We start from the raw sequence: 25,288 nt of genomic DNA on the forward strand, positions 1-25,288 counted from the left end.
CATCCCATCTGTGATTCAAAAAATAGAAATGGGTACGTTTACCTGATGCTCATTACATTAGTATGTAGGGGTGCACCAAATGGGAAATTCTTGGCCGAAACCGATACCGAAAATAGGAAACAGTTGGCCGAAAACCGAATGCCGAAAGGCGTAATCAAAACGCGGCGACAAGCGCGGCGCGCGACCCTGCTCGCGGCTGGCTCACAGCCAACATGTCTGCCGCTCGGAGATATTTCAAAATATCAGAGAAAGAGGTGCGGATTGCGATTTGTAAAACGTGTTCAGCTGACATTTCTCGAGGGGGTGTAACTGCAAAGACTTTCACCACTTCGGGATTACTCCTCAACACTTGAAATCAAAACACCCGGACAAATATGCGGAGTATGATCAACGTAACCCTGTTCTCTGACATTCGGTGATATTTTTTCGGTGCTAAAACCGGCCGATAAATTTCGGTGGCCGAATATTCGGTGCATCCCTACTTTTTTCACTCTCTCTCCCTTGCACATTGTATCTTTCTGAACCCGATCTGCATTGTTTTTTTTTTTTATCCATACTGAACAATAACAGTTTATCCAACTTTTAGACCATATTGGTCTTGAGTCAAAACACTTACGTGTTGACATTTGAAAGCACAGAAGAAGAATTTATAACACTGTTTTTCAAGTGCCAAGTTTGTCTCTATCATAATGCCTGCTATTGAAAGGAAATCTTGCATATTAACATTTTGACCAGGGCAGAACATTATAACCGTCACTAGCAGATCCGCAGCAGTCAATTACCTTTTGTGCTTTTCTTCTTTTGTCTTTGGGATGGCAGGACATGTATCAGGTAAATCGGTCCTACCACGCAGTGCAGGATCCCTCCCCTTTTTTTTTGCTTTCACCCCTTCCCCTGAACTTCAGCCTCAGGATTGAAACTGGGATTTGTATGTAGGCAGGCGTGTATGCTCATACACCACCATGCATACACCCATACTACATAGCTTTATGTAGTCCTAGTCATTCATTGGATGTTTTGTGTGTTATTGCAGTTATTGGTGAACAAATTAGGGTCTTGCACTCCATTATTGAAGACGCCTAAGGTGCCTGTGTGTATAGTGTGTAGTCCCGTATTTGGACAAAGGATTAGCTTTAAGTGCTGTGTAGTGTTGACCATACATCTGGATTCAGTAAGAAATAGAGATGCACCAATGACCAGCTACACACACAGGGTTTACCAACGACTTTCTTTGCCTGATTTAGCCTTTTTTCAGACCCTGCATTTTCTGTGAAGAAAAACAAAGTAAAAAAATAATGAAGGAAACAAAATTGGAAATCTATATTCTTTCCAAAAAACCTGAATTTTGGAAAATGAAATAGAAATTGGTGCATCTCTATTAGGATAATTACTTTGGATTACTTCATTCTATTATGAATATGTTTGTCTTCCTTGACTTCGTGTCTGTGAAACACACTAATTTTGCAATGTTATGTCCATTTGTTGTTATTTTCCTCCCCATTGATATTGCATTACATATGTTATTAGAATCACTTACGGAAAATGATATCTCAAATTTCATTTTCAGTGAATCTGATAAATGTCTTACTTACAGCCATTAACAACACCTGTCAAAAAATAAATCTGTATTCTATTAAAAAAAATGACACGTGGAGTGCAGTGGTAGAAGATCAGCCCTGTTGGTTGATGTTTTGTGGGTTTAATGTCTGTTACGTCAGTTGTGTTACCTTTGTGAATCTGTCCTCATTCTTTCCACTATGCGAAACCAACAGGAAGCCAAACTCACCGACCAGCTGCCACTCATCATCGTCTGTGACCGCTTTGACTTTGTCCACGACCTGGTGCTCTACCTGTACCGCAACAACCTGCAGAAGTACATCGAGATCTATGTTCAGAAGGTAAGACTCAACAAGAAGCAACTTCTCTACATCAAAACCCTGCATTCAAGGAATCATTTTGTGTGATCTATGGTTGAATTTGTGTCTCAGGTGAATCCCAGCCGTCTGCCTGTTGTGGTCGGTGGTCTCCTGGATGTTGACTGCTCAGAGGATGTCATCAAGAGTCTGATCCTGGTCGTCAGGGGACAGTTCTCTACCGATGAACTGGTTGCTGAGGTGGAAAAGAGGAACAGGTAATGCACTATTCCACATACATGCCTCTTAATAGAAAATAATAGAAAATGTTGTCTTCCCAGATAAGGGTGAAGTTTTGATTTAAATGTAGAAAAGGTAGTAGACAGTTGTTTCAGTTCTGTCAGAAACACCAGATGATTGAGTATCCTACATTTGGACGACTTTTCTATCAATGACAATTTATCTTTGTAATACAGTAATTAAAAGGGGAATCTGGGACCTATTCAAGTCTACAGATCTGCACATGAAGAACCTTGCCTGTCTAGTACCTTGTTCTTTGTCCATGTCCGAGATGTCGTGTGAGCATTCAGAGAAATTCCTGACATTCCTTTCCTCTTCCAGACTGAAGCTGCTGCTGCCCTGGCTGGAGTCTCGTATCCACGAAGGCTGCGAGGAGCCCGCCACCCACAATGCCCTGGCTAAGATCTACATCGACAGCAACAACAACCCTGAACGCTTCCTGAGGGAAAACCCCTTCTACGACAGCCGTGTGGTGGGAAAGTACTGCGAGAAGAGAGACCCCCACCTGGCGTGTGTGGCCTACGAGAGAGGACAGTGTGACCAGGAGCTGATCAATGTGAGGATGAGGATTTGTACTTGCATCTCACCTTTGTATCTTAATCTCTCTGTTTCAGTTCACCTTCCTTTTTTTAACCTTTTCTTCTTTTAATGTCAGGTCTGCAATGAGAACTCCCTGTTCAAGAGCTTGTCTCGCTACCTGGTGCGCCGCAAAGACCCTGACCTGTGGGCCAGCGTGCTGCTGGAGACCAACCCCTTCAGAAGACCACTCATTGACCAGGTGAAGTACAGCTCCTTTGAGATAATGTGCTGTAACTAACTGTTGCTTCTTTAAAACTGCCTTCACACAAAAGGAGTTTTCAGCCGATTCGCCCCTCTGGACATGCTATTTGGCAGCTAAGGTTATCTGGTAATCTGATGAGTTTAAACCTGATCAAGTCTTAAATCTCCTGGATTGTTTGAAGTCATTAAGGCCACCTCGATGCAATTTTACACGTGTGGGAGTTTTAATATCGATAATTACTTTCCAAAATCCAATGAGACCTCTAGGAGTAGCTATTTGTGTTGTTAAGCAACGTTAAACCTTCTAGACCTTACAGCTAATGTTAGCTAGCACACAATGACCCCTCAAGTTCTTGCAAAAGAATAAACAACCCGTGTTGGACGGTCTCCCCAACCATTTTCTCATCCAGACCCTAGCCTGCTGCTTTTTATCTTCACTGCAAAGCTCTCCTATCGAGTCAGTTTAGAGCTTCTGCTTTCCCATTAGCTAAAGTACTCCCCATCTTAATTATATCCTGTAGTTGCGCCGTTATTTAAAATCTTATTCTACTGTGAGTATGTTTTGAGATCTCAAAGGAAGCACATCTGTGAAGTTTCGCAACTTTAGCCTCTGCTCCTCCGCCCTTCAGGTGGTGCAGACAGCGCTGTCAGAGACCCAGGACCCAGAGGAGGTGTCCGTCACAGTCAAGGCCTTCATGACCGCAGACCTGCCCAACGAGCTCATCGAGCTGCTGGAGAAGATTGTGCTGGACAACTCTGTCTTCAGTGAACACAGGTGTTTATTTGTAACTGATTGTGTTAAGATGTATCATTTCAAATTGAGATGGCAAAGGGTGCTAAGGGTTCCATGTATTTTCCCCACAGAAATCTGCAGAACCTGCTGATCCTAACCGCAATCAAAGCCGACCGTACCCGAGTGATGGAGTACATCAGCAGGCTAGACAACTATGACGCCCCCGACATCGCTAACATCGCCATCAGCAACGAGCTCTTCGAGGAAGCCTTCGCCATCTTCAAGAAGTTTGATGTCAACACCTCTGCTGTGCAGGTCAGTCATCAGATCTTGAGCAGGTACACTGATCCCTGATTGCCTGAACAAGTCTTCACTGTCTTTCTTTTCCTTTTTGTACCCAGGTGCTGATCGAACATATTGGCAACCTGGACCGGGCCTATGAGTTTGCGGAGCGCTGCAATGAGCCTGCCGTGTGGAGCCAGCTGGCTAAGGCTCAGCTCCAGAAGGACCTGGTTAAAGAGGCCATCGACTCCTACATCAAAGCCGACGATCCCTCTGCATACATGGAGGTGGTGCAGGCTGCTGATAAGAGCGGTAAGGAGACTTAAAAACAGAAAAGAGAGGGGAAAAAGCCACATGTTGATGTTTTTTCCAGTTGTGAAGGCCTTTTTCTGCCGATGACAAAGGGCTTTTAAAAACAACAACTTATTGAGGGAAAGAAGACTACCATACATTCTGTCAGCAGATCACTCGCTGAACATCGGCAGCTGTTGTTTGTTCGCCGGTGCCACTTCGATTGAAAGCAATCAATATGAATCAAATCAGATGGGTTGTGTTGAGTTTGTTGTTTTTTCTTCAAGAGGTATCTGCTGATAGTCGCAGCAAATCTTTATTGAAACTGCACGATATCAGCATAAAATACAGTTGATGCAGTGTCGCACACCCTTAAATAAATAAACACATTTTATTGCTGTAGTAGAGATATTAGTGTCACAGAGAAGGGGCTCGTATATTTAACCACAGACCAGTAGCAACACTCCACCTTCATCCCCCTGTGACTCAACTCCCCACAGTTCATAGTTTTAAAGGCTATGATTTTCTTTGTCAAATACAGAGCCTATGTATCATATTAGATCATTCATAAATGGGATATTAAGATTATTGATTCTAAATTGGGACATTTTTTTAATACAGCAGAATGCTAACAAGGCATTGCACATGAAATTAATATAAAATACAAACATAAATATAAAAAGCTATATTTATAAATTGAGCATCTAAGCTATTTAAAGATCTGAATACAATAGAAGTAAAGTACTATTAATAAATGAAAGATACAAGAAAGAAATACACTAATCAAATAAAAATGGATTACTATTGATAATAAATGAAAATAATCAAAAAGAAGAAACATTATTTATTTAGAAACACAACATTAACTTTGTATCTCTGTCCATGTGTTTCAGGAAACTGGGAGGACCTGGTGAAATTCCTGCAGATGGCTCGTAAGAAGGCCCGCGAGTCCTATGTGGAGACAGAGCTCATCTTTGCCTTGGCCAAGACCAACCGCCTGGCAGAACTGGAGGAGTTCATCAACGGACCCAACAACGCCCACATCCAACAGGTTAGCACTGCTCTGAAAACCTCTGTCAGAAATGGAAGGCCATATTGTCATTTCAGTTTTAATATTGAGGCTTATTACTCTTCTCAGCTATTTTACTTTATTCTAGTTGTTTTATAATAAAGTGCAATATTATCATTCATTTAAGTTCACTCCTCTCTGCGCTGTTGGGTCAAAAATGTAGTCATTTTCAACTGCCTGCTAACTATTGAGTTACACTGTACTTGAATCTGCACCATGAGAGCTTTGTGCAGTGTTCTCATTCATTGTTAACTTATGAACTGTATTGTTGTTTTTCCTGTTCGCTAGGTGGGTGACCGCTGCTACGATGAGAAAATGTACGATGCCGCGAAGCTTCTCTACAACAACGTCTCCAACTTCGGTCGTCTGGCTTCGACTCTGGTGCACCTCGGGGAGTACCAGGCCGCTGTGGACGGCGCCCGCAAGGCCAACAGCACCCGCACCTGGAAGGAGGTGTGCTTCGCCTGTGTGGACGGAAAGGAGTTCCGACTGGCCCAGATGTGCGGTCTCCACATCGTGGTGCACGCTGACGAGCTGGAGGAGCTGATCAACTACTACCAGGTAAGATGGAAGGCATTTCTTTTCATCTAATTTCTACTTGGCCTTGATTCACACATCTAACTCATCATTCTATTGGTTCTTTCCCAGGACCGCGCTTACTTTGAGGAGCTGATCACCATGCTGGAGGCCGCCCTGGGCCTGGAGCGCGCTCACATGGGGATGTTCACGGAGCTCGCCATCCTGTACTCCAAGTTCAAGCCGCAGAAGATGAGGGAGCATCTGGAGCTCTTCTGGTCCAGAGTGAACATCCCGAAGGTCCTGAGAGCAGCGGAGCAGGCGCACCTGTGGGCCGAGCTGGTCTTCCTGTACGACAAGTATGAGGAGTTTGACAACGCCATCATCACCATGATGAACCACCCCACAGACGCCTGGAAGGAGGGCCAGTTCAAAGACATTATCACCAAGGTGCTGTTGTCAAAACTACGATTATCTTTATTTAACATCCTTATATTTTCATGTTGTCTTGTAGTAACCCCCATGACTAGGGATGATGTTTTACATATTGCCTTAAATATTTCCAATTTTGGTTTTATGATTTCTGATTTAAAATCCTATTCTGTTTTCCCTATATTATCCTAAAAAGTAATGAAAAAGGATCAAAATGCCACATTTTGTAATATATTTCCCAATGTTAATGCTAATCACAGTAATAATTTTAATTTTGAATTAATTTGTATTTTGTTCAACTTTTGACTTTTCCATTTAGTTTACAGTGTGTTTGATCATTTAGTTTTATTTTCACACAAGGTTGTGGGTTTATATTTAGTTTTGCAGTCATTTTATTTAGATTTGAGTTAGGGCCATGTATATTGTCTCTGTAGTATGTAGCTACAAATATTTACAAATGTTGTTGAAATGGCTATAATGTTTAAATCGTAGATGGAAATGCATGCTGGTACTGGACGAAGTATTTTAGTTTCAGTTTTGTTTTACGATAAAACCCCTGCTGCTAATTATGGTTTCTAATAACATCCCTCTGCTCCCTGCAGGTGGCCAACGTGGAGCTGTACTACAAAGCCACACAGTTCTATCTGGAGTTCAAGCCCTTGTTACTGAATGACTTGCTCATAGTGCTTTCCCCCAGACTGGACCACTCCCGTGCTGTCAACTTCTTCAGCAAGGTAACCAATAAGACTTCAGTGTTCCAAAACTGTTTTCATGCTTGGCTCAGGTGAAAAAGGGAAGAAATGCCAGATGAAGAAATCAGATCTGTGTGGACAAATACTTTAATGTTGCTTAAATTAATACATGAAAGAAACAACATGTTTTCACAAGATTTAATGGCACTCTTTTAATAAGATCTTGTTCTTAGCAATAATTGAATGACACCTTACAGTAACATCAGCATCCTTATCGCCATGCACCCAATTCCTACTTTTTCAATAACGGCATTAGATGTTAGGGCTGTCCTCGACTGAAAATCGTCTTAGTTTTCTGACATTCAAATGATTTAATCAGTTAGCTGATTTAATCACCAGATCTTTATAAAACCTTGACAAAGAATCATGCAAAAGCACCACCTGAAATCTTGTGTTTACTAGAGATGTGCTCATCATTTCTTGGAAAGAGGCATTCAGAAACTTGACAAAACAAATCATTAGTTAGACCCTCCAGAAAAAACCGCGGGCTAAAATCCTTGATTATGCGATTAAACATGCAGGGTTTTTATGTGATTTTATGCGTTGAAATTGCGGGAAGTTGCGAAATATGCTAAATATGCGGGGGAAAAGAATAACAATTTTTTAAAATATTGGGCTGTCTTATTTATTCTCTCTCACACACAACCGGCCACTAACGTTAAACCCCTTTACTATTCAATTAAACACATTCAATGTTTATTTATTGTAAAAGCAATTGGGCTATTTTAATCACTCTCTCTCTCTCTCTCTCTCTCTCTCTCTCACACTCTCTCACACTCACACACACACACACACACACACACACACACACACACACACACACACACACACACACACACACACACACACACACACACACACACACACACACACACACTCTCTCTCTATCTCTCTCCCACACAGACACACACACACTCTCTCACTCACACACACACACACACACACACACACACACACACACACACACTTCTCCGCCTCATTCTGTTTTCATTTACTCGTTCGTTATCTGACCAGCTTCAATCTTGTAGGCTACTCACTTTGTTTCTTGTAGCCCTCGAAAGGGTTTTGGAGGTTGATGCCTTGGTGAACGTGAGTTGAATGGCTTTCTTGTCCGCAGCAGCAGAAAGCATTTTCGAATGTTTGAATGAATCAAAGTGGGTCGCCACAGTCGATTTTCTCTTATGCTCCAACACACAGTTGCACGGGGTGCAGAATAGTTTCCCCCCACTTTTTGCCCGGTCTTTAGTAGAAATGTTCGTCGGTAAATGAGATGGATTAGATTTTTTCATCTTGGTGTTTTCTCTATCGTGTGAGCTCCACACGTTCACTGATACAGTGTTGTTTACATTCTGTGATGCGCGAGCTGATGACGTCACGTCAAGACGAGTTAACTTTTTTTTTTTTTTTTACTTTTTGTGGAAAAATGCGGGCATTATGCGGCCAGTTGATAAATATGCGGCCTTTTTTTGCGCCATTTTGCTGATTATGCGGTAAATTCTGCGATCGCAGAATCGCGTTTTTCTGGAGGGTCTAATTAGTTAACAAATAGGCGAGCGACCCTATTGGATGGGAAAGATGCCTTCTGCGTTCTTTCGCAGATTCTCTGGACATTGTGTATAAATGTGTGCTTAATTAGAATGGAAGCTTGGCTAGTGAGATGATGAGTGTGCATGTGTGTCTACAGGTGAAACAGCTGCCTCTGGTCAAACCCTACATGCGGTCAGTACAGAGCCACAACAACAAATCAGTCAATGAAGCACTTAACAACCTCTTCATCACAGAGGAGGACTATCTGGTAAGAGATCCTTCGACAGTGTTTGATCTTTTTATTTCCTAAATGTCCTTCTTTGACTAAATAATCTTCTCCTTTCCCTTCACACTCAGGCACTGAGGACATCAATAGACGCCTACGACAACTTTGACAACATCTCCCTGGCCCAGCGCCTGGAGAAGCACGAGCTGATCGAGTTCAGACGGATCGCTGCGTACCTCTTCAAGGGCAACAACCGCTGGAAACAGAGTGTGGAGCTGTGCAAGAAGGACAAGCTCTACAAGGTGCCTTTTCTTTCTTCACCAATGTGTCTCTAACACTGTTTAGAACCTCCCTGACCCTTTGTGTGCTGCCTCGTCTGCAGGACGCCATGCAGTACGCGTCGGAGTCGAAGGACGTGGAGCTGGCCGAGGAGCTGCTGTCCTGGTTCCTGCAGGAGGACAAGAAGGAGTGTTTCGCCGCCTGCCTGTTCTCCTGCTACGACCTGCTGCGGCCCGACGTGGTGATGGAGACCGCCTGGAGGCACAACCTCATGGACTTCTCTATGCCATACTTCATCCAGGTCATGAGGGAGTACCTCAGCAAGGTGGGTCACATGTTTTTCAGGAGGAATATTTTGATTTGAATGTCAGTGCATCAAAGCAATACACACAAACGTGGTTTAGTTTACTTTGTTTTTCTGCAGATTCATGCAGGTTACCTCATGGGGGGAAAGTCAATACTTTTATAGTCTAAGCTTGGTTTTAATTGTTTAGACAGTGCAGTCAAGTATAGGGATGCTGATTAGTCCGTTTGAATTGAAACCATCAGATTTGTATTGTGCTGCATCTATTATTCCAACTAAGACATTCATTGATCAATTATAATCCTACCATCATTTTTTGGGTACTTTGACTTTCTTGAGTCTGATCTATAAAACCATCTTCATTTCATGGACCATTTTTTGGAAACAAAAAATAAAAAGATGAAGATAGCATTGTTTATCTATGACTTAAATTCCAGTTGAAAGTATTGAATTGACATACTCAAATTTTGTTCCAGGGAAATATTTGTAATGTCTCCTTTATGCTGCACCTCTTCTCTTCCAGGTTGATGCAGTTAAGGAACAGGTGAAAGCTAAATGCTCTGTTTTTGATCTCAAAGTGTTGAGCTCGGGCTTTGAGTGTGCATGGTTTTAGCTACACTCTCACTTTGACACAGTCAGAGAGACACCTTAAGGCTGACATTAGACCTGTTTAGGAACTTTATAGATATGTAGTGCCTCACATATTCAGACAGATTAAACCTCAACATGCTAATCCAGTCAGGGGATGCATGCAAATCCAACGGGCTTCAGGATTGGATAGTAATAGATGTGTTGTGGATGAGTAACACGTTGGGGTCAGGATGTCAGGTTTTAAGAACAGAAACACTCTGAGAAGAGGTCACACTGTTTAACCTGCTAAATGAATGAATGTGTTTGACACAATTATAAATGTCCTTTTGTGTACGACTAAAACAGTACATTTTTTGTATTTTATTTACCAAATGTAGCGCTAACATTGCTTGTATTTTGACATTTTATAGAGCTTTAATTGTGAAAGGCCTCATCTTAATGTCCTGATATTATCTGAGGGGGTCTGCTGAAGTGAAATTGGTCCGTCGAAACAGGAAGTTTCTCAATGACAACCTGAGATGTTGTTTTGAAGCCTGATTGTTTTTTTTTTTTATTAAGTGTGAAAACACAGCTCATAAGCGACACATGCTCGCCCATTTATTAATGTCACTATGAGGAGGGAGTGAGAGAAGCAAAACTTTTGACACATTTCTTTTAATGTTCTAGCTATAGCTATTTTCAACATGGCACGTAGAGCAAACAGAGTATATTTGACACATCCTTCATAACTGTTCCACTCTCAGATATGGACACTGCACAGTATGAGTTGTATGTTGTTGTGAATCGCCTGGTCATATGAATAAAGCATGCATAGACACGTCTCTTGCTGATACGTAGCAGCAGGCTGTTTATGTGCCTGGCTTCCTGTAGAAAGGCTGGAGCTATGGAGAGCACCTGACCTGAGACCCCCCCTCCTGTCAAACTGCATCTCAGTGCTGCAGCCTCTGACTCACTGCCAGCCGTGCATCACACAGAGCATGATGCTGTGTCTGTTTACTGTGGAGCTTTGAACGTACAGTGTGTCTGAAGAGGCATGGGGAATCTGAATGAAGCCACGACTATTGTCTGTAGATATAACATGCATCCAGGGGCTGCTGCTGCTGCTCTCCCCTCAACAGCTGATATCAGCCTTTTGCCCGTTGACTTGCTGCCTGTTGTGTTCTGTCAGTTTTTTTATTTAAAGAAAAGGCTGTTTGTATTGTAAATGACAACCAGGCCACACAGACAGAGGAAAGGCAATGATTTGTTATGGTATTTATTAGCGAGACCTCCACTACTACTGGTTCAACCACCTTAAGATTTTCATCATGATTTTTATTTGTATTGTTTTGCTACTGTGTGAAATCTGCAATGCGTGGCGGCCCACATGAGCATCCTTTGTCATGAAAGATTCTTTAACAAATATATCTGTCTTGTACTTGGCGAGTATGGTGTTGTCCTTGTTAGGTGTTGTTCAGTTCTAATTCTATCATTTCTTTGCTTTGCAGGTAGACAAACTAGAAACCTCAGAGACTGTAAGGAAAGAGGAGGAGCAGGCAACAGAGACGCAACCCATCGTCTACGGTAACCGTCCTCTAATGATGTCTGTGTCCATTTCACTGTCATAACAAGAACAGCTGTGTTTTTTTAGATTTCAAATTTTTTAAAAGCCCCCTTCAAATGTGTTTGAATTGCAAATATTAAATAGGATAACGTTTGCATATTTAAAAAATGTGCCTTTTTTAAATTGATTAACCTGGGGAACGTTCATGTTTATCTATTTGTTAAATATATCATCCCATTCACCTTAAGTGTCTCCCAAAAAAGATCCATAAGGGTGCACTATGATCATTTACAGGCTCTAGTTGAATATGAATACCAGTCACTTGTTTTAATCCCTGTGTGTTCCTTTCAGGCACACCCCAGCTGATGCTGACGGCGGGCCCCACCGTCCCCGTGGCTCCCCAGCAACCGTACGGCTACGGCTACCAGGCGCCCGCAGGCTTCGCTCCGCCAGCTGCTCAGCCAGGCTTTGGCTACGGCATGTAAAGACCCCCCCCCCCCCCTCATTACCCTTCTCCTCCACGTGCAGGCTGGGGCAAACATCCATTCCGTGTCCCACAGTCCTTCACCAGAGCGTCAGTCTGCCCCCTACAAGGCAAGCGGGGCCGCACAGACACCCTTTTCTCTTCGGTTTTTCTTTCTTTCCTTTTTTTTGTCATGAAGGAACTCTCAGTTTTATTTCTGTTGTCAAAGAAAAGAATTGAATCCAAAAGATTAAATTTTCTCTCACATTCCGTATTCGACTAGAATTATATTTGTTTCTTTTTGTCTATTTGGATTTTGAATGGGAAATGGTTTATGTATCAATGGGGAGGGGCTTGTGAGAAGGAGCTTGGTGAGAAGAGCTAGTCCTCTACTCCGGTTTATAAAAAAAAAAATAAAAATTGGTCTGTTGTGAAGCATCTGGATTTGCACCTGTAAGTGAAAAGAAAATTAATTGTAGAACCTCTTCCTTTTGTGATGTGTGTAGCAGCTTCTTCTGGTCCGACTGTAAATGCATTTTAATTATTGTATATTTCAGACGACAAAAAAAGCTTCGCATGTTCTTCTATATTTGAAACATGAGAACCGCCGCTTTCCACGACCCACAATCCTTGACACACTACCATCACATTCACCCACACACACTTACGATGGGTCTGAAACACCAAGAGTATTTTATGTATGAATTTACAGGAAGTTCCATTCCTTCCCGCAAAGGCCTATTGAAGGACCTCTCTTAAAACAAATTAACTTCAGGACCGAACATTTCCCATGTGCTTTAGAATACCTGCTCTAACGTGGGCGACCCATCTCCACCTCAGGGAGGGGACTGCAGAACCTGTTGGGACCTAACTTGGCCCCCCCCCCAAAAACCCCCTTCGTGCTGCGGTGTATCACAGGACTTGGTGGTAATTTGAAGTTTTTATCAAAGGCTTTTGCGTGTATACAGGAAATCAATCATTAACTCCTTTGAACTTATATTCTTATCTAAATTACCTTTAGATTTAAATTGTGCACTTAAGATACTTGATTGTGCATAATCAGGATCATAATGAATGAAACAGCGGTTTTGTTTTCCACTTAAAAATAAAGGCTTCTTGTTTGTCAAGAAAGTTCTGATTGTGTCGTGTTGTGTAGGTGGAGAAAGCAGCAGGTCACATTTAACTTCCGTCCAATCAGATAGCTGAACATTTAGCCCCCAAAACTGTCAGGGGGCGGTCAGGGATCTGATGGAAGTATGAAAGACATGTAGTTTGTACTCCAACATAATATTACACAAAAGCCACAATACCAATATATTCCTATATCATGAATCTTTAACTGCAGAATTCCTATATGATAATATAGTGATGAATCCCATTTAAATAGAAAATGCACGCCAGTTGATTATTATTTAATGCCCTTCTGATCTGCATAAAAGGTCATGAGACTAGAGGGATGTGTACTTAAATCTACAATTCTACAGGAAGTGAACATCAAACAAGCTCATGTTTAGTAGTGTCGGGAGTGGATCAAAAATAAAAATTATATAAATTGTTCAGTGTTGAAGTGTATTTTAAAATGCTGTAATGCTTCGTAAAATAATAAAAAAAAATCTTTATTCGAAATATTATTTAAATCCTATATAAAACAGTTGTAGAATAAATAAAAAAACAAGTATTTTGCACCAGCATGTGTGTAGATTCTTTGAAATGTAATGTCAGAATCCTTGTGAAAACTGCCTCGGTGGGTTTTTAAAGATTTTCTTTTCTTAACGGTTGGTGAATGAGACCCACATTGAATACGGACTCCTAGAATAAGGGCTTCTCCATTTCCAAACAGTGTATCAGCACTTCCTTTGGCTGACTTTTGCAGAAATATTTGCAGACCAAAGCTGAACTTGGGAGTCTGAAAGGACAGGATATTGCACAGAAACAGGAAACTCCTTTCTAAATTCAGTTGAAGTGAATGTCAGACAAATCTCCGAGATAATGTGAGAGTATCGTAAAACCACTTTGTCTGAACACAGTTCAGTAGTGTTCTAGAGACTACATTCATTTCTTGGGTCTTGACTTAGCTGGATACTCTGATGTTGGATTGGATTTCAACCTGCTCCTCTGACTTGTATTGTACTTGTATTGGTCTACATTGTGCAATGTCCACCATCTCAACTTGTTTCAAGTCATAACATATTTATATAATTCATTTTCAAACCGCTGAATGATCAGGGTATAATGTTACTTTTCAGAAGATTTGAGTAGATGCTCATAAGATATGTGGATATGTTAAAGAATAAGATGAGTTTAAGAAGGTTAAACAATTTCAAGCAGTGGTGTTAACTGCAAGTTGTATCACAATATGTTTGCTGTTATCACTGATTCTTGCTCTTTACAGTTTCAATTAAGGGGCCTGCAATCAATATGAAACGATATTCCTATATTATAAAAAAAAAAAAAAGGTTACTGGTCTAATCTTCCAGATATTTAAATAAAAATATTATTTTAAACAAGTTATAGACCTGTTCACTATAAAGTGCCACATTCCTCACTTGAAGCACTGTTTAAATATGAATTAAGGAGGTGAGCTTCATAATACATTGGGACAAATGCGCCATGGGAATGAAAAAACTAAGGCGTAAATGCAAGACTTAGAACATTTAATATACTTCAGAGTTGTATAACTAAACAAATCAATTCAGTGACATATTCATATGACATCGTTGTTCAGCTCCGCTGCAAAAATAATGCAGTACTGATTTAAATTATGCTAGACAACTTAAGGCACTGCTATTTGCATAGCAGCTGACAGGAATGGGTTCTCCAACACTCATCGGGAGGCTGTGGCTCAGTGGATAGTGCGCTGAACTTCGAATGAGTGGGTAGCAAGTTCGAGTCCCACTGCAGTCAGCATGTCGTTGTGTCCATGGGCAAGACACTTCACCTCAAATTGCTCCTGTGGGGATTGCCCACAGTATTGAATATGTAAGTGGCTTTGGATAAAAGCGTCTAACAAGTGAAATGTTATCATTATATACACAGTATCTATCCAATGTTTAGGTGATTTTCCTATGACAAGTCAAAATGTCTGCACTGAAAATGTTTCACTTTTATTGTCCTGGGATTCTGATGAGATCAACAATCATTGTCATGTCTGTTCCTCTTCAAAAACAAACCTTGGCAGACTGTTTAGAGAGGAGGAAAGTGTGTGGTGTTTTTGTCACAGAAGTAGCACAGTAAAATAGTATGCATCAAGCAGTTACTGCTGCTATTCAAGAGCCAACAAAGGTAGTCGGCACGTGTCCAAATCTGAAACTTCACATGTATGAAACCGAGTCAATTGTTTTATAAAAACACAAACTCATTGCAATTCGTTTAAACAACAAAGACATTGTTTGCAAGTCCGACAGATGCAAACTCTAGTAGAGCTTCAAGTTTCCTGTGACCTTGTCAACGAGATCAGCTGGGCCTGGGCCCACTCCCAGTACGGTGCGGGACCCAGGGGCGATCTGAGTCCTTCCTGCGTCCTGAATCAGGCTGACAGGGAGCCCCACTTCTTTGGCGTGACCCAGCAGATCAATCAGGGTGTCCTCATCGGGCACCTTCACCACCACCTTGGGCTGCCCGCAGTACTCCCACTGTTTGAGAAGCTCAGGGTTCCTGCGCTGCATCTGTTTGTAGGCAGATACAGCAGCATGGGAGCACTGGGCGGCCACCTTCCCTTTGCCCATCTTCAGGTCGTTTCGGACCACTAACACCATCTTAAACTCGCCTCCTTCTCCCATCACGTTCGCTTCACCAGTGCCGTTCCCCATCGCTGCCATCAAGGTTTTGGATGTTGGACCTAAGCGAGCCCGAAGGTGCCAGCCGAGGAGGAGCCCGCAGCCCAGCCCTGCTACTACACCCTGGCCCAATGGACCATAAAGCATGTCCATGATGATGACCCTGCAAAAACAACCGAACAAAATAAGGCAAGTTCAGATCACATCTAAACCCGTTACATACACTGAGGGGAGATTTTGTTTGAGTCTAGAAATTAGAAGCAGCAGTTGACTCAACCATATCACCACCAGGTCCATTCAGTATCTGATCATATGACTTTATTCCCCTGTTGTCATAGAAAAGGAGAACTTATAACAGTCCATGTAGGTTAACCAATTGAGATTGGTTAAATGTTCCTAAGCTCACTACTTTTGTAGCTTTAAGTTATTTACCCAGGTTTGTAGGAATTCCTCTTTGATTTTTATAACGTTAACGTAATAAGCGCTTAACGTTAGACAGATGGCAACTATAGGAGCAAACGAGCTGACGCTACTATAGCTAAATAGTGTATATAGACTTTATAGCGGCATAACAATAAATAGTGTTTGTTTTTTTAACAAACAGCAAGATAAATAACTGGCTAAAGAGTTAGTTCCGTTTTTAAACACAACACTGTATATACATTCAACCAATCTACTAAAACTTCGCGGGCTAAAAAGCTAACGCTAGCTAACTAACTTTATAACAGGAGTAAGCCTTGCTACCGTTAGCTTCCTGGTTAGAAACAAGACCTATTATTACTTTACAATAACACAACACCAGGACCAAACTATTACTTTCTTAGCAACTAGACTCATGTTCAAACATTTCCTGCCAGTGCATTGCTAAAACTGATTTATGTTTCATACCTGCTGGTTAGTTCGACGTGCTAACAGGAACGGTATGAATGAGGCGTGTGGTCTCTTGGTGATGACGTCACGACACCAAAACTTTTCAAAATAAAAGATGAGTGTGCATCCTTTATATAATTGTCTATATTATATATTGATGGTGATATTGATGCTTTGAGCAACAGACACATTAGGAAATGTTTACTACAGAGTGTTTTGTCCATTTTAGATTCTGTTCAAGAGAAATACATCTGAAACACACACTTTGTTGTTGTTTAATTTAGTGTATTTTTGTACCATATCGAATATTATGGTGTATTATTTTGTATTCTAATCCGACACTTGCGTTTTACATTTAGAGCAGATTAGATGCCTTGCTTTAGGACAGGGGTGGGGAACCTTTTTCCTCTCAAGGGCCGTTTCAATTTTTTCAACATCCTCCGAGGGCCGTACAAATTATTGACCTCCGCTTAAAAATACTAAAATCACAGCCCATTCATTTCGCCTTTCTTTCATGCCGTGCAAAGAAAAAGCAACCTCTTAATCCAAATATTTTACCATGACTCGTGCATGCATTCACGTGCACGGTTGTGGCATGACCACCAAAACAGAAAGCATGGTGGACACAAGATGTGTGCAAAAGTATGTAGTTTCCTATCCATGTGGACTGATTTAAGTGGGGTGGGTCCTCACCTCCTCCAGTGGGGTCCGAGGGGCATGCTCCCCCGGGAAGATTTTTTTTTAAATGTTGAAGTTAAAAGCATCAATCTGGTGCACTTTGAGAGCAACATTAGGAGATCTATGGATAGATGATCTCTCAACATCAATATGAAACAGAACTGTAAGCAGATTTATTTTTTCTTTATGGATGTTTTACAAATCACTCCCCTTTCAAACTATTCTTGTTTATTAATAAAAAAAATTACATTATTATCTTGTTTTTTTATAACTACAATGATCATATAAAGATGTGCCTTTACCTCACTGGTTGAAGAAAAAGCTTATTATATTCGTTAGCATAGCTAGCTAACCAGATGCTAATAACAACAAAGTTATTGACTGTATGATCAGTATGACAGATGAACAAATCGCCACTGGGATTACAACTAAAGACACAGCCACGAAAATACTGCGGCATGTGTCCGGCTCCTTATGGCAGTGGTTCTCAAAGTGGGGGCGCGCCCCCCCAGGGGGGCGCAGAGGCATGACAGGGGGGGCGCGAGAGACCAGGAGGAAAAATGGTTAAAAAAAAAAAAACATAACAAAAAAAAAAAAAATGTTTTAAAAATTATTGATTCGAAAATAATATTATACAGTACTATTACGTCTGGGTCTCTGTGTTTCATTAAAGTTTGGCTCTGTGTGTGTGTGTGGGGATTGTTGCAGTAGAACATTCCACTGTAGCGACCAGTACATTAATGGGAAACCCTAAATGTTTGAGCACCCTCTATGAAACGTCAAGCTACCCCACAGCACCCCCAAAATAGAATCTCTGGCGCCGCCACTGAGCCTGACTATTTGTGTTGGGGGGGCCCGACTTTTTTTTTTCTCCAAAGGGGGGGCCTGACAGAAAAAGTTTGAGAACCACTGCCTTATGGGTACGACGCTCTGGTGCTCTCCGTCAGAAGAACTGCACCCCTGTCAGACGAGACATATACCACGTGATGACACGTTAGGCTCGTGTTGTGTTCAAGGACCCTGACCTTGGCCAGGAAAAATAGGTACTCGCTTGTTTAATTTTTTTGCCGTCTAGATTTCTTTAATTTTTTTCTTTTTTGCGTGTGTTTATAAATTACCTCGAGGGCCGTAGCAAATCGAGGTTCCCCACCCCTGCTTTAGGACCTCTCCCCCTATCAAGACCAGTTCGGCCAGTTCAAGACTAGCCTATTCTTAGGCCAACACTGTCCTCTATTGAGCAAAACTAGGAACTACTGGCACCTGAGACTAAAACTCAACTTTATTTCCTACATTGCCCACATTTACATGCAGTTTATTCTGCCCCCCCAACAATATTCCATGAAGCTCAATGTCGTTTTAGATTATCTTTCTACTAGTTTAAATCATGCCGTTGAGACCTTTCTACATACACTTAAAACAGCCAGCATGCAGAGAGGCTCCATGTAATTTATTCGAGCATACATTTTTTAACAGGAAATGACACATAACACTGACCCAATGATCCAGCCTATCGCAAGATGCGTTAAACCTGGACAACATTATAATAAAATAAGATGGGATATACTTTATTGCCAATTTGGTAAATGTTTTCGTCACAGCAGCATGTCGATAAGCCATTACACATGAATAAGAAGAAAGATCAAATACAATGTAAAACAGTTCAGATATACATATCAACATTAGAAGAGAAACAAAACAGTGAATGTATATGTATCAAAAATGAAGGATATATAACTGTCCGATGGCTGAGAAGTGATAGACCAAATAGATTTTCTTGGTCACATTAATGTGAAGTGATGACCCTGTGAAACATTGGAACATAATGAGTGAATAGATGGATATTTCAAAAGGGTTTTCAGAGTTTAGAAATATTTACTTATTTAAATATATTGTTAGATGGTATTCTTTGACCTGTTTTACACCAAAGGAGGCTGTAGGGCTACACTGTTATTGGAGCAGAACCACAACACTATTGTTTTGGTGACAAAAGGAACAGCACTTTTTCTCTTGGAACTGAAGTGGAGTTGTCCTTCTTTCCTGCTTTGGTGTCCATTACTATTTTATGCATTCGTCTCTAGTTTGACAACTGCTATCTTTTAAACCTCTGAAAATAACTAAATTACATATTAGCAGGGGAACTGACCTGATTTCAGTTCTAAGACTTCTAGATCCAAAACATGGATGATATATCCAGAAGTCTAGAGTACAGTCATTTAAGTTCTATGTCGTAAAGAGACGCTTCTCCAATCACATCTCAATCAAGTCCCAAGATAAAGTAACTTTAAAAAAGACTTCTCCCTAGAAAACACTATACCTGTTGTACTCTGATAAACAAGATGATGCTCATATTTAAACATGGCGACTTACGGTTCCATCTCTAGTTATGACCTGAAAAGTGTGATGTCCTGAGGCGTTTTATGTTTTTCCCTTTGGGAATTAGCTGAGCACTCTTTGCCCCGATGCCATTCATTCACAGTGTTTGTGAAACCCACTGAGGACAGACAAGTGTTAGAAGTGCGCTCCAGGAAAGCGATCCACTTATTTATAGACACTTTAATTAGACTGGCTCTCTGGAGGTAGTACCATGCAGGCAAATGATGAAATCTCACCCTCTTTCTTTCTGTGTCTCTCTTCTGTCAGCCTGCTGTCCCCTCCCCCTCCTCTGAACTCTGTATCAGTGCTGCATCCCTCACTGGCCCCCTCCATCACCACACCCTGCACTCAAGTTATGATGCAGTTCATGTGCAGCATACTTTAGCATATGTTTGCAGTGCAGCTCCATCTCAGGTTTTATTTTATCTTATCTTGGATCAGCTTAACGGTGAGTTTTCCTTCTGGCATGATGCACTGCTCAAATACATCTGTTACATTACAGCCCTGCTTTGTTTTTACACTTTGTGAATGGTTAATCTCTCTCCAGTACACTGTTGTTGTCTCTTTTTAACTGTGAGAATTAATTACTGCTTATCAAATGTCTCATCCTGAAGTGTAAGTGCTCTCTCTTCAGTTTCTCATTGTCCCTCGCTGAGGAGTTACTCAACAGGTCTGGTTTGTTTTGGTTGAAGCGATTGCGCAATCAAGTGTTGGAGCAGTGCTGTGCTTCACAAAGGAAGTAGTGTTGTTATGAAACTGTTTGGTACTGCTCGGGAGTATTGTCTTGTTTTTAAAATAATAATCAAATAACTTGTTGTGTAGAACGTTGCACATAATTATACATCAATCAATCAATGTTTATTTATATAGCCCAATATCACAAATGTTACATTTGTCTCAGTGGTCTTCACAGTGTGTACAGAATATCAGTATGACAACACGACACCCTCTGTCCTTAGACCCTCACATCGTACAAGGAAAAACTTCCAGAGAAAACCCACAGTTTAACGGGGAAAATGGGAGAAACCTCAGGGAGAGCAACAGTGGAGGGATCCCTCTCCCAGGACAGACAGACGTGCAATAGATGCTGTGTGTAAATCGAAAAGATAATACATTTACAACATAGGAAGTCCAAATGTTTGGAAATGCATGTGTCGATAATAAGAAGATGAATCCACAAGAATGTCAGCAATCTTGTGGGAGCCATCAGGGAAGTAGTATGGTGAGAGTCAGGCAGGACCACAGTGACAGGTTCAGCCACGACTCGAAGTCCAGGACTCAGATCCAGAACTCAGGATCCAGGACTCAGGATCCAGGACACACGGCCACAGCAAGGATTAGCCTCGACTCAGGATCCCGGCGTATATATGGACACAAAAAAGAGATATACATGAGCAGCTTAGGTGCAGCTTTGTGTTTTGCACAAAGATATCAGTTGGTCACCAATTTCTATAATATTTGTTACTTACAAGATATTACACATGACATATTGAGCCCTTTTCTTGGTGTACGTTTTGTTCCCATACTGTATGTGCATGTGCATAAAAGAGCTTGTGATTCTAGTGCGAGTCTCTTCGAGGTTTAACGTCTGTGATAAAAACGCTTTTGAGTGTGGTTCCCTGAAATGGTCAGGAGTAGCTAGCTCTTCAAATGCCTTGCAGTCTAACCGTCAAATATATTTATTTTCTTTCCACTGTGTGACACTTCACTTGCACAAGACTTTGAAGTACCCACAGTCCCATTCACCGTGTGTGTGTGTTCTCTGCCATCTCTCACAGAGAGATGAATACCAGAGAGGTGTGTGTGTGTGTGTGTGTGTGTGTGTGTGTGTGTGTGTGTGTGTGTGTGTGTGTGTGTGTGTGTGTGTGTGTGTGTGTGTGTGTGTGTGTGTGTGTGTGTCCTTTGGGATAAAACACAACCACATGTTGGACCTTAAGAGTCACAACAAGATAAATAAAATGGAAGAAAGTCATTGCAGGTATCATTTGAATTTGACCAAAACCTCAGAATATTTCCATCAAATTCTGAACAGGCATCATGGCCTGCTGTGATATCAAAGCTGTGCAGCTTGTCGCCTGACAGCTCAGAGAGTGTGGATGCATGGAAACAGAAGCTAGACGCCCAGCAGACCTCGGGCACGGGACAGAGAGAGACTGACAATTCCTCCACATGGTGGACAGCATACCTCTGTGTCAGAGTCCCCTTCTCACTGCTCACTGACAAATTCCTCAGGCTCTGAAGTGAGACACAGTGTGTGTGTGGATTTCCTTTGAGGATATGTAATGAAGAAACTAAAAGCAAAATCTTTTCCTTCTCTTTCACCCATTATCTAAACTCATTACCATTGGTTCCCATGTACGCCATTTGATCACCAGGGGGGGTGAATTAATAATCATTTGTACACACAGAAAAACTAACCAGACTTACCTCAGTATCATTAGGTCATGCACCTCCTAGCAGGTTACTTTTATTATGCAGGTTGCAGGAGCAGGAAAGTACTGACTGCTCGGCGTGTTCACAGTGTGTACGCAGACAGAGTGTGGGTGTGCTGTGGTGTGTGAGTCTATATTTGTTTTGGGCCTGCAGCCGTATCTAATGTATGGAGTGTGTAATTCTGTGCTGAAGGCCAGTTTCTTCTCTCAGCAGGACTCCTTCCAGGTGAATGAGATGGCAGAGTGTGGGGTCCAAGGTGAACAACCTCAGAGGCGTCTTGCTGTGAAGGAAAACGGAGAGCTGACAGGTAAAAACGAAACACATCCAATGGGTAGGTGGTCATAACCACGCTTAAAGAAACTTGTTTTATTAGTGCATTAAAATGCTATTTAAAAGTTGTTTTGTTATTCTCATGATTTAAAAAATGTAATCCTTGTATATTTTTTGTTTGTGTTCTTGTCATACACACGCTGTGCGGCTAGACTCGCAGCTGTCTGTGGATGAGAGGAAACAGAGGGACAGGGAGGAGAGGGAATCTCTGGTGTTATGGAGGAATCCTCTGTTCACACTACACTACTTCACTCTGGAACTGCTTATCACCATTGAAGAGTGGCTGAAGAGGTGAGAGGATGGGTGTTATAGTGGTGGTAGCACTCAGATCTCTTACTTAGTAAAAGTTGTAATACCACATGTGGAAAGTTCATGCATTGAAAAAGTCCTGCATTCAAAATTTTACTTAGCTAATAAAAAAAATAGTAGCATCAAAAAGTACAATATAAGTAGAAAAATACTCATTCTGCAGAATGGCCCATTCCAGAAGAATTTATGCATAAATGTATTTTGTATCCCTTTAAAGTTGCGGCTCGTTAAGTTATGTTTGTTTGTTATTTACGAAGGGAATTACTAAAAAAAAGTAGAAGGAAACGGAAGAACCTCAAAATAGTGCTTCAGTAGAGAACCTGAGTAAATGTACTTTAATAAAAGTGTGTGAGTCAAAAATCAATAAAGAGAGAAACTGAAAAAAGGAAAATACCGGTTTAACTGTAAAAGCATATTTTAAACAATTTCAATACATTTAAATATGTATTATCCATGTGTTAATGTAACTATAGGGATGAGAGCAGATAAGCAGTATTTTTTCTGTCAGTTTTATTTAACGAGGTGCTAGTGCTGCATGTTTATTGCAGGCAGAAAGAGGATACGCTGGTTGTAAAAAATAAAAGCAAACTGCTTCCCTCGCACACAAAAGTAGAAATCTATAACCAGACAGGAGGTGACCTTGATTGTCTACGTGCTCTCAACCTAAAAAACCTTCTCCCTCATAGTTTAGTCTTCAGTCAGATTTGTCGCAGAACCTATATAATACAGCACAAAGATCTGTATTATATATAATTGTTTCCCCTCATAACTCCTCAGACTGGTAGAGCTGGCAAGGTGTTTCCATCTCACTAACTGATGCCACCTCACACACAAAAGCTACAGCATCAGAACAGACAGCATCAGAGTTTGCTGTTATGAAAAAGTTCCTATAGCTGAACAACATGTTTTTTACACACCAAGTAGTCTTCGTTGACACAGGGGCCTATAAGAAGGTCAGAGTGTACGCTCAGGGAGGCCTCTGTGGTTAAGTGTGTGAGGACAACGTGTTTATTTTCTAAACTACAAGAGGATGTGGTGAGCCGCAAGCACCATGAGCAGTGTTCTGACTGAGAGAAGCTGCTGTTCACAAACAATCAAAACACATGGTGTTAAGCTGCAGGGGGTACATGCAAACACATTACGAGCACACAGAGAAGTTTATCCTAAATGTTAAAGTGGTTTGTAATTTATTGCATATGCAGGGAGTCCTCTGGCTCTGTAAATGGAGACAAAGGGAGGATTGGGAAGATTGGGATGTTGGTATGCGAGAGGCTGTTTTTTTGTATAGAATAATTGTGGTCAAATTACTGTTAACCATGCATTTAAAAACAAATACACAATAAAAGTCTAATACAATTTATGCTGTCCATGAGAGACCAGTTTAAAGATGAAATACCTTACTGATTGAGAAAGCACACATATTCCAGTAGAGTAAACAGTATTGCTTGAATGTGCAAATGTATGCCAATGATGCGGTCATCTTTGTACACGGGAAAAAAACTGAAATAATCACATCCTGTCTCTCCAATGCATTGGACAAGGCGCAACACTGGCTGAATAACATTTGCTTACAGTTAAATGTAAAAAAACAAACAATATGCATGATGTTCAGTAAACGACCAGTCAAAATTCAAGGATCCAATGTGTTTTTAAACGGAGCAGAAATAGAACTAGTCTCCGAGTTCAAGTATCTTGGAGTCATATTGGACTCGAACTTGAGTATCCAATACTATTAAATTCAACTTGCAAAATGTTAAACAAATTAGACCTTTCTTAACTGTCAATGCTGCAAAGTCATACCTCCACTGTATGATTCTATCCCACATTGAATACTGTTTTACAAACTGGTCGTTTGCTTGTGCCACAAACCTGAAACCCATAGACAGCAACAAGAGAGCTATCAAGGTTTTGAACAGAAAGCCAAATTCATCACCACCATACCGACCATCACCTTAGAAAAACACAATGTCTTGAGTTCGACAAATTAAGTCTCTAAAAGCAAGTGTGTTTTTGTTATAAATGTCTAAAACCCCCCAATGGACTGGCCCCCCCTTCCCTGTAGGGAATTCATCACACACAAAAAACTGGACGCTGCACTAAGATCAAAAACCAGAGGAGACTGGAAGTCCACCATGGGAACTGACCATTTGGACAAAATGTGCAGCTCTTCTGGAATAGCCCTACCAACGGAGATATGGGATCGTCCCCACGCTCAATAGGTTAAAGGTGAACTCAGCTGGAAGGACCCTGACCAGCCAGTCCGGGTCGCACGTTTTTCACTCCGTTAATGACGACCACAAACACTGGAGAGGTTTAATAAAGTATATTTCGAAATCCAGACAACAGGGGGGGGGTCGGGGGATGGGGGAGGGGGGGGGGGCGGGGGGTGTAATCAAACTATCGACGATAGCGATTTTTATAACGCCAAGTTCCTGAACCCTAGGACGAGCGCTCCGCTAAAGAAAGTACGGCCGAAAGTAAGGTTACTTAAACAAAAAACATTAGCTGCAGAACGATAGCTAGCGAAAGTTAGCCAGATAATGCTACGCAGTGTGGAGCTGTGTGAGAGGTCGCTTTA

The 25,288-nt window shown here is 41.4% G+C and overlaps 3 protein-coding genes across 3 annotated transcripts in view; 2 read left to right on the forward strand and 1 right to left on the reverse strand.

The window, feature by feature from the left end:
• Positions 1–12,500, forward strand: part of LOC104949478 (clathrin heavy chain 1) — a 36,719-nt gene extending 24,219 nt beyond the window's left edge. The window contains exons 16-31 of the mRNA XM_010775833.1: positions 1,773–1,898; positions 1,989–2,131; positions 2,475–2,709; positions 2,809–2,931; positions 3,563–3,708; positions 3,798–3,981; positions 4,068–4,260; positions 5,133–5,290; positions 5,597–5,869; positions 5,957–6,274; positions 6,859–6,990; positions 8,693–8,803; positions 8,893–9,063; positions 9,144–9,365; positions 11,423–11,498; positions 11,830–12,500. Coding sequence (XP_010774135.1) covers positions 1,773–1,898; positions 1,989–2,131; positions 2,475–2,709; positions 2,809–2,931; positions 3,563–3,708; positions 3,798–3,981; positions 4,068–4,260; positions 5,133–5,290; positions 5,597–5,869; positions 5,957–6,274; positions 6,859–6,990; positions 8,693–8,803; positions 8,893–9,063; positions 9,144–9,365; positions 11,423–11,498; positions 11,830–11,963 — 2,745 coding nt within the window. The 3' untranslated portion in view covers positions 11,964–12,500. The remainder of the gene's footprint in view (positions 1–1,772; positions 1,899–1,988; positions 2,132–2,474; positions 2,710–2,808; positions 2,932–3,562; positions 3,709–3,797; positions 3,982–4,067; positions 4,261–5,132; positions 5,291–5,596; positions 5,870–5,956; positions 6,275–6,858; positions 6,991–8,692; positions 8,804–8,892; positions 9,064–9,143; positions 9,366–11,422; positions 11,499–11,829) is intronic.
• Positions 12,501–14,578: 2,078 nt separating this feature from the next.
• On the reverse strand, positions 14,579–16,695 carry ptrh2 (peptidyl-tRNA hydrolase 2). Its single transcript, XM_010775834.1, has 2 exons — positions 16,606–16,695; positions 14,579–15,880 (listed from the first exon to the last, which is right to left on the reverse strand). The coding sequence occupies exon 2, from the start codon at positions 15,868–15,870 to the stop codon at positions 15,355–15,357; it is 516 nt and encodes a 171-aa protein (XP_010774136.1). The 5' UTR covers positions 15,871–15,880; positions 16,606–16,695; the 3' UTR covers positions 14,579–15,354.
• Positions 16,696–19,978: 3,283 nt separating this feature from the next.
• LOC104949483 (vacuole membrane protein 1-like) overlaps positions 19,979–25,288 on the forward strand; it is a 13,329-nt gene continuing 8,019 nt past the window's right edge. The window contains exons 1-3 of the mRNA XM_010775843.1: positions 19,979–20,086; positions 22,282–22,378; positions 22,554–22,692. Coding sequence (XP_010774145.1) covers positions 20,027–20,086; positions 22,282–22,378; positions 22,554–22,692 — 296 coding nt within the window. The 5' untranslated portion in view covers positions 19,979–20,026. The remainder of the gene's footprint in view (positions 20,087–22,281; positions 22,379–22,553; positions 22,693–25,288) is intronic.

This window comes from Notothenia coriiceps, unplaced genomic scaffold (genome assembly GCF_000735185.1).
Source record: "Notothenia coriiceps isolate Sejong01 unplaced genomic scaffold, NC01 NC01_scaffold00016291, whole genome shotgun sequence".
Classification (NCBI taxonomy): domain Eukaryota; kingdom Metazoa; phylum Chordata; class Actinopteri; order Perciformes; family Nototheniidae; genus Notothenia; species Notothenia coriiceps.

Excerpts from the sequence above, each read along its gene's own strand:
- ptrh2 (XM_010775834.1), bottom strand. The coding sequence starts at position 15,870 with ATGGACATGCTTTATGGTCCATTGGGCCAGGGTGTAGTAGCAGGGCTG.